The 9,128-nt window shown below is 37.7% G+C and overlaps 1 protein-coding gene across 1 annotated transcript; it reads right to left on the reverse strand.

Moving 5' to 3' along the window:
• Positions 1–344: 344 nt before the first annotated feature.
• Positions 345–6,054, reverse strand: lpxn (leupaxin). The gene is made up of 9 exons (XM_063467021.1): positions 5,995–6,054; positions 4,929–5,014; positions 4,700–4,767; positions 4,241–4,337; positions 3,668–3,922; positions 3,365–3,538; positions 2,742–2,823; positions 2,512–2,660; positions 345–918 (listed from the first exon to the last, which is right to left on the reverse strand). Exons 1-9 carry the CDS (start codon positions 6,026–6,028, stop codon positions 652–654), a joined length of 1,212 nt encoding a protein of 403 aa, XP_063323091.1. The 5' UTR covers positions 6,029–6,054; the 3' UTR covers positions 345–651.
• Positions 6,055–9,128: the final 3,074 nt, after the last annotated feature.

Genomic DNA, 9,128 nt, shown 5'->3' on the forward strand with positions numbered 1-9,128 from the left:
GTCAGTCAGGGTAAGAGGAAACTCGGGCTGGCATGCCGATTCAGTGCCAGTTACTGCCAATACAAGCTATCAGGCCACATAGACAAACACCTTGACAAACTGTTCCATACTGCGAGAGAGCATATCTGGACTGCCAAGTCTTACGGCAAACTAAGGGTAGCTTAATGGAAAGCGTGGACTAAAACAGCACATATGTGTTATTCTTACTCCACCTATAAATTTTGTCATCATGATGTATGAAATCCCATAAATTTTACACCAAGCAATACACCTTTTAGAACCATTCAGTCCTCACATTTATTTTTATAAAGGGGAAAATTTGTATTTTTCATAACCATCTAATTAATTAGGTAACAATGTTAGCATGTTCCCTTCATATAATCCATGATCAATGTATGTTTTTCTTACGGTTACATGCTATTTATCATGTAATTCACCGTAATGGTTTTTAAATATGATCTACTGAGAATTTGTATATACAAATAGAACAATGAATTGTAATGTAGGGACCGTACAATTGCTTCATTTTATTTTGTCATTCATACACAGACGAGACAGTCTAAACTCAACAAAGATAGTAATGTAGCATTTGAATGTTTTGTTGTTTTTGTTGTTGTTTTGTATTATTTACATCTTACTCATGTGCAAATCTCAGACAAAGAGTTTGTCAAAGCAAGCTGAGCAGTATGGTTTCCCTTTCTGCTCCTTGAAGATGCCCTGGCTGAGCTGCCGCAGACAAAAGGCACACACAAAGTGCTCGGGGTGAAACTTGCGATCCATAGCAGAGATGCAGCGGCCGATGATGGGCTTTCCGCAGCCACCGCACAGAGTGCCTTGCCTGGAGTGAAAGTGAAGCGAGCAGAGGGGACGACCATTGAGCTCCATGAAACTTCCATCAGTGAAAGGCTTCAGGCAGTCCTGCGTAGAAGAAGAGGGGAAGTAGGGAGGATAGAACGTTATGTAAAATTAGGCATGGTGTTATGGAGGAAGAAGTTTAAACTTCCAACAGTTAAACTTTCTTGATTTTTCTATAACAGTTTCAATTAGACACAGTGATGCCAAACCCAACCCACTCGTTATACCCAACACTGCTTAACATACAGCAGAGTGATAACTTTTAGAGAGAAAGTAAAAGAATTTAAATCCATCATTCATTTTAAATGTCTACAATGTGAAGGGAAACCAAGCGCCTGGAAAATGGTTGACTGTTACAGCCGGATAATGAAGTGACAGCGCCACAAAATCACATGGCATGGACCTTTAATATGAAAACTAAAGGAGTGTTACAGCTGTGTTTCTTTTAACAATCTGTTAATAACCGCTAAAGCATAATTGAAACCTACATGTACAGCAGCGGCACTGAATTTGATTATGGTCATTTCTCTTGGCCGACACTTTGACTTGTCATACCGTAGCAGTAAAAGCACAGGTGTAACTCTTAACATCACCAGTGGCACTGTTCCATTTATTATGCACTGTAAGCAATGACTGTGGACCAGCATGAACAGCTCCAAAGCCTTGGAACACCTGAATTATCTGTGTCCATCAAAGTGCTGGTTTGTTCAGTGTTGGTGACAAAACAAACTAAAACAATAGATATTGTGTCACAATTTTAGCCTGATTTCATACAGATTACAGTCAAAATAAAGCAATTAATGACTAGCAAATGTGTGATGAGAATAACACTGTGACAGCCTTGTTAATGACTGCTCTTTCAGGGGAATTTCATCTGGGGTTTACAGGACGCAAATGACTCATGGTATGGAAATGTTTCTACTGTTGCTGTGAAACAGAAAAAGTGGCGGGGAAGTTCAAGGGTCCTAAATTGTATGACCTGTTTTATTTATTTTTATCAGTAGGCTGATTAAAAAGTCTCCACCTTTGAGTGTCCACTTCATCCTTTTTTATGGAGTGTCTGACCTTCAGCCCGCTGGAATTAGTTTTAGGTTATTAGGTAGCAGGTACAACTGACCTTATTGATAATGACTGGTTTGTATAAAATAAGTAGTTGTAGTTGGTGTTTGTGATTAATGATTAGCTAAGATATGTTAATTAGAATTTTAAGTGATAGGTATTAAGAAATAAAATGCCCTTTATATGTTTTATGGTCTGGTTTATGGACCTCGTATTTCAGTACCTGCCAGAAAAACAATGAATACATTCTTAACATTGCAGTTGCTCCTGCTTGTCTCTTTCTACTGAGGGCATTTTATATTTTACAGTTGCACATGTTAAGTAAAGCAGAGCTGCACATTGAACCATTTTTGACCAGATGCTACATACAGAAATAGATTTGAAGAGAATGTAAAAGATACCCACACTGAGGAATACACTTTCCTTGATTTATCTGCATCATTTCTAACGGCAGGGTATTCATCAGGCATATGGTTTTCATCAGCGTTGAGGTCAAAATGTTGCAAATAAAGCAAACGTGCGGGTATCTTTTCTCATTTATTCTCGGGCTCATATGCAAGCCAGAGCTGTGTGTGTGGTCTGAGGTAAGAGGCTCACTGCGCAGACGAAGCACTCTGGATGCCAGGTGCCATTGGCTGCAGTCAGGTAATTCTCCCGCACCGACTCCCCACAGCCTGAGCACTTTGGAGCAAAGAGGTAGTAGAAGTCCTTACAACAATATGGCTTCCCATCCTTCTCTAGGAAACCTAGGATAGGCATAAGATGCAGTGAGTTATTTGCTAAAGTTGTGGTTTCAATTGGAGAGAAATAATCCACAAATCTCTCACCTTCCGTTCCAAACAAGCCTCCGCAGTGTGCGCAGAAGAAGTGCTCTGGGTGCCAGGTCTGGTCCAGAGCTGTCACAATGTTCTAAAGCAGCCCAAAATATTATATCATAAATTTACTTCCTTTGAGGATTAGTAAGGTTTGTCTCATCTCACATGTTCAAATGTCAGGGAACGCAAAAATGTGAATTGTGAAGCACACAAAGTGAAACATAGAAGAAGCTGCATTAGTTTCTGATTAATGACTTTGGTGTGCAGCAGAATCCCAGTATGGTTTTGTGTTTTCTTTATTAGGATGACATGTGGGATATGTTGAGAAAAATTGATTACATATGTCATCATCCAATCTTCAAAAGATTATTGTGTAAATAAATTGATGTACTATATGACAGAACAAATTATAGCTTAAATCAAACAACAGTGCAGCTGAATTTGAGTGACATTTAGATACCAGAGAGTTCCAGATTTATGTATTTTGGTCATTTTCTATGTGCACTTTCCACCAAAGTGAATTTATTAAAACATGAAATTTCATACTTTAGTGGAGATCATATTAACACCTATTTTTATTTTAATCTTACTTTCTATGTAGAGGCAGGGTTATATATGAATACAGTTCTCCTCACCTGCATAATAGGCCCCTTGCAATAGGCACAGCGTGGTGAGAAGAGCTGATGGTAGTCTTTGTCACAGTACGGCTGTCCGTCTCTCTCAAAGAAGCCTGTGGTGCTCAGCTCCATCTTACACACCGCACACACAAAGTGTTCAGGGTGCCACACTTCACCCAGTGCTGTGATCATCTGGAGAAAGGAAATGTCAGTGAAAGAGGGAACAAGAGGTTTTGATCTCTTTCATCTTGTTTGAATTTCCACAATTTGGTACCAGTGTGACAAATTCTCTTCTTTGTGTCCTGTAGGTCCAGATTGTACCTTTCCTACAATGCATTTGTTGCAGGAAGCACAGTGGCCCTTGGCTGTGGTCCGTACACCAATCTTCTCCAAGTCAGTGCTCAACCCTCCCAGCAGGTCATCTATCATATCTGTTTTCTTTCTTTGCGTTGAGGCTTTTCCATCTGAAGCCGCTGGAGTGTTGCTGCTGCTGCTGCTGCTGCTGCTCTCCTGCTTTCCACCTTCTGTTTGCTTTTTTTGTGTAAGTGATGGTGGGTCGGTTGGAGGTTCTAGATCCTAAATTATGGTACAAAATGTAGGAATAGCAGTTTATGTACATATTTCATCAAAATATATTAGCTGTCTGTTATATTTATTTTATATTTAATCAGAGTATTTTTAATGTTTAAGAACAAAATTCTTATCGGTCCAAGAGCTTGAGTCTGATATAAGTACAATGCTGCCCTCTGTTGTTAACCATGTCATTTTACTAATGTTTGAAAATAGATAGACAGTTTTTCAGGCTTCACACTAAAATAAATAAGATCAAAGGGGCAACACAGATTACTTTCAATATTTTTAAAATATGTATTTCCACACTAGGGTAGTACTAACCCCTTGAGCTAGACCCATCAGGTCTTGCAAGATTAAGTCCAGCTCCTGAGTCGGTGAGTCAGGTTCCACAAAAGCTGGCACGGGAGTTGGAACATCACTAAATCCCAGAGAGGAAAAACATGAATGTTTTAAAATGTAAAACTGACATCCCATAACATTATTAATAATTGAAATGGTTGCATTTCTGAACCATAGCAAAAATATAACTGGAAATTCTTAACCCTTTAGACCTTAAGAAAATAAAGCACATCTACATAAAGGCCAGAATATGCTGAAGAATGCTTTAATTTTGACTGTATTTGCTCTTCTCTTTTTGGGTGTGGTCTGAATGAAAGAAAAACCTTAGCCTTAAAATTTTGAAAAGAAATACATAAATTAATTAAAATGTATTATTTAAATTATTAAGCTAATGATCTTCATGCAGCACCACTATGAATCGGGTTCAACTTTGAACTTCACCTGTACACATTTGAGGAGTTTGAGACTTTTCCATTTTTAGTAGTTCCAACACAAACTTCACTTGGCACCTGCGAACACAACCAACATATACTGAAGTTTCTGTACTTAAATTAAATTACATGTTAGGTTTTAAGTTGTTTTCTTTAGAATTCCAGGTTCATCTACAAATGAACTAGGGGATAAAGCAGAAACATGATAAGCTCATGATTAATGAGTTTTGTCTTTTTACTTCTCTTTTTGTTGCATCATTGCTCTTTTTCTCAGGGACGCTGTCTGAACCCGCTGGATTCAGGGCCAGCTCCTCTAACAGCAAATCTGCGGCAGGACACACACACAATAAATCTTTAAACCTCAGACAAATACTCATGCAACCAAATATTCATATTACACAACATTTGTACGGCACACATTGCTCTTTCACACTTATCGTCCTTTGTGGGTGTTAACTGTTAGACTGTATGCATATAATTTATGTATAGTGAAATATTTTCTATGAAGTAAGTTACAGTGGATTTCAATACACAGATCAAGATGCTAGCAGACTAAGGTTGCTCATGCAACTTGCGTTCTCAGGAAGTGATGGCATACCACATTGCAGAAGTGAAACTTGTGATAATGTCGCAAGAATCTGGTGACATTTGTTACAGCAAATACAACAGTCCTTCACACAGGGCAAACCACACATCTAGGGAAATGGGAAGCTTTTGTATGAGTAAGTATTTTACATAGAAGTAGCAAAAAAGACAAAGGTTCATTTTACAAAGTTAAAGACATGACTTTAACTTTCAATGTCAGTAAGTCAGTAAAGATCATCATCTTCAAACATCATCGCACCTCAGAAAAATATTTTATGACATTGTGAAATTAAAACAATTTCTTTTCTTTTTGTCTTACCTTTTGACCATCACCCTTATTTCATTTCCAGTATGGGAATTAAACGACTTTGTTAAGACTTGTAAAGTTCTACTGTATTCTAAATGTTACACTGTATTTGATTTGTAGTGAATCGCTACATGTACAGCACTACGAATCAGAGGTAAAACACAAGAACAGTGGTATACAAATTCCTTCTAATGAGCTGGATCATTAAGTACACTAAATATTGTACTTAGAGTCTGCTGTATAAATCAGTCTGAGAACACACAAGACTGTGGTAATACTCCATAAGCACTGGCTGTGCTTGATCTCATCTCACTAACTCCGGATTTTGCTAACATTTTCGACCTCAGTTTAAATTGTACCATCGATTAGTTTGAGGACATTCATGAAGGTAAAACATGACAGAAAGTTCTTACCGAGCTCATCCATTTTGGTTCCTTCTGACAGCATAAAACTTGAACGTGAGTGGGTGGCTTTTTTTTCTTTTCTTTGTGTGTGTGTGTGTGTGTGTGTGTCTGCTGGTTAGTTGCTAAGGCAACTGAACTCATTTCTGATCTGATCAAAACCGTCGCTTCCTGTGAGGAAGGTGTGTTTTCGGTTGCTGCTGTGTGAAGAATTGTCAATAGCTAGGGAGAGGTTTGGCTGTTTCCTGAAGATGAAAACAGTGAGAGTTTTATAGCAGTGCAAGTGTGATACCAACAGAGTGAATTTTTCACTTATTAAATTTGTGCTTTTGTTAAATATTTATTGTATATTTCTTCAAACAGTGTGTGTTATGTTGTAACACTACCTCCACTGCAAGTGGTAGAAAAGCTTTTCTTAATTACTGATTAACATGGCGCTGATAAAACTCAACATCCTTGTGTTACTAACACAGAGTCAGACTGACATTTTGGTTCACAGATACAGAAAATAGTACAGAAAAGATCATTTTGAAGCTGTGTCATGACAGTGTTTGCCCAGCAGGGTTTGCTCTGACTCCACTGTTCACAGTTCTCTCAGCAGTGCAAGCATCACATGTAGCAGGGGAGAGTCAAGTGAGGTCTTCACCTTAAGTTAACCTCACTTAAACTTGTGAAACACATTGCTGGAAAGTTCCTAAATAAACTTTTTAATGTAACTTTGCACTCTGTATTTATACTCATAAAGAATATGTGTGATTTTTATTCCCTAGAAAATGCGCAAAAGAAGGAACATTTTTTTAAAAAGAGATCTATTTTCTGTCGCCTACATTGTAGAGGGCGACTTTGCCTCTAAACAGAAGATGAGTATAGCCTGGGGTTAAAGTGGGAACCCTAAAATCAGTTATAATGGCTCAGCGTGGGGAAAAGAATCGCAATTTCTATTGTGAGCTCTTGTAGATCTTCTTTGTGTACAGGCTGTGATCAGATGATCTGGGCTGCTGCTGCTCTGAGGTTTACTGCTCTTTGTGGATTAACACAACTGAATTTAACAAGATGTGAGCAGGTGTTTCATGAGTTGTCCTGTTCCATCCTCCACACTGACACTGTTTACGCTGTCTTTATACTAAACAGTATGAAGGTGGAATTCAGTGAATGAATCCAAGTATAATCAGCTTACCTTCAAATTCATCTTTGCAATACTTAATGTAACCTAACTCTGAAGACCACAGCCACTTTGCACCAATCTAACACAACGCTTTATTTTAAATCCATCACATTACTGCAAGCGAAACAGCTTATCCTGCACTAAACTCCATATTTTCATGCAACCTTTAAATAACACAGTTAGTCTGTGTCAGGTTTTTTTCCAGCACATTTTACAACATGAAAAAAATAACATAACATGTACAAACCTGATATTCAAATTTCCAGTTTATCAAACACCACCGAGCAGAGGTTAAATATAACCTCTCTTCTTCCTCTCCTGCCCTGTCTTTATTTCTCTCCATCTCTGAGTAAAATTAACATCTTCACAGCAGCTCTACCTCTCTTTAGCTAGCAGACACACAGTGCGACAAACTGAACACACAAACAGTTTGTGTGTTTGCTGACATTTGTTGAGGTGACAAAAACGGTGCATTTGAAATTACCTGCTACTTAAAAAATATCACTCCTTTTATGCTTCTCTTGGTCCTCTTCTGTAGTGCCAGCTAGATGCTGAAGTACAGCAACTGCAACTTACGGACATGTGCACCCATTCCTGTGTTGTGCCGAAAAGTGGTTATCTGCCAAAAATTGATTTCCAATGTTTCGATGTGGTATTTTTTATGTGTCATGTCTTTACTTATATTGGTCAATAGACTTTAGTGAACAGGATTTACAAAGGGGTTATTTATAGAATTAAAAAAAATACATGTTTTTCAAGTATCTTTATGACTCTGGGTTACTGTACCTACATTGTAACCAATCCAGTCCATTTTGGAAGTATCTTTATAGAATTATTGTTATATTTGTTGCAATTCCTGCTGTCCTCTTGGCCAGATTACTCCTAAAAAGACATTTGTTAATGTGAATTAGACTTTGTAACTGGATAAATAAAGGATATATAAAAGTCACTTTGCCAAAAACTGATTGCGGCTTCTATGTTGTGATAGGAATGTTGTTTGTGGCTCAAGATGACTTGATATCGTTCATGAGGGATACATTTGACATATGTTTTAGATATCATAGGCCAACAAGTTATTTATGGCAATTTAAATACAGGCAATCACTTTTTAGCAAATACCGGAAATCAGTTTTTGGCAGGCAATCACCTTTTGGCATTTTAACCCCTGATTATGGTCTCTTTCATCTCTTTTTATGTGACATATCCTTGTGAATAATACACGAGTAAGATTGCCTTTCATGTGTTGCTGTTGAGGCTCAAATTTTGAAAGTTTGATGTTTGAAGATGCGCACTGACATGAAAAAAAAGAACTCCCCTCAAATGTCTTAAACCAAAAGTACCGAGTCTGTTTTGAAAGTGTAAGGAGTAGAAAGTACAGACATTTGGTTAAAAATATAGGTAGTAAAAGTAAGAAGTTGTTAGAAAAAAATTAATACTTATGTAAAGTACATATACCTGAAAAGGCTACATACTTACAGTAACGAAATATTTGTACTTTGTTACTTCACACTTCCACTTTGACTTGTGCAATTTGCTGTCATGGTGAGGCTAGATCATATGCCAGCTGACATAGGATGAGAGACAGGATACAGCCTGGACAATTCACCAGTCTGTCAGAGGGACAGACAACAGTTCACTCTCTCATATGCATACATGTTTTCGGATTGCTTACGGAAGCCAGAGGACCCAGGGAGAACATTTGAAACCAACACTTTCTTGCTGTAAGGTGACATTGGTAACCACAACACAACCCATTAATTCCAAAAATCCAGTAATGGTGGTGGTGGTAAGGATGGAAGCAGTTTTAATTAACAAGCAATGTAAAGCATATCAGAAATATATATATATATATTTTTAAGAACCTTTTTATATTTAACATCCCATGATGGCTTTACGTGAACTGATAGTGTTTATATGGTTTATTTTATTTAACCTAGCTGTGTTTGGGAGTCTCGTATATTATGCATATCATCATTATAAT

The sequence above is a fragment of the Pelmatolapia mariae genome, linkage group LG23 (assembly GCF_036321145.2).
Source record: "Pelmatolapia mariae isolate MD_Pm_ZW linkage group LG23, Pm_UMD_F_2, whole genome shotgun sequence".
In the NCBI taxonomy this organism is placed as follows: Eukaryota; Metazoa; Chordata; class Actinopteri; order Cichliformes; family Cichlidae; genus Pelmatolapia; species Pelmatolapia mariae.

Bases quoted from the DNA above. Each gene is read 5' to 3' on its own strand.
- lpxn (XM_063467021.1), bottom strand. From the start codon at position 6,028: ATGCTGTCAGAAGGAACCAAAATGGATGAGCTCG. The intron at 2,824-3,364 runs GTGAGGAGAACT...GGGCTGCTTTAG, and splicing joins GCAAGGGGCCTATTATGCAG to AACATTGTGACAGCTCTGGA. The intron at 919-2,511 runs GTGAGCCTCTTA...TCTTCTACGCAG, and splicing joins CAGAGTGCTTCGTCTGCGCA to GACTGCCTGAAGCCTTTCAC.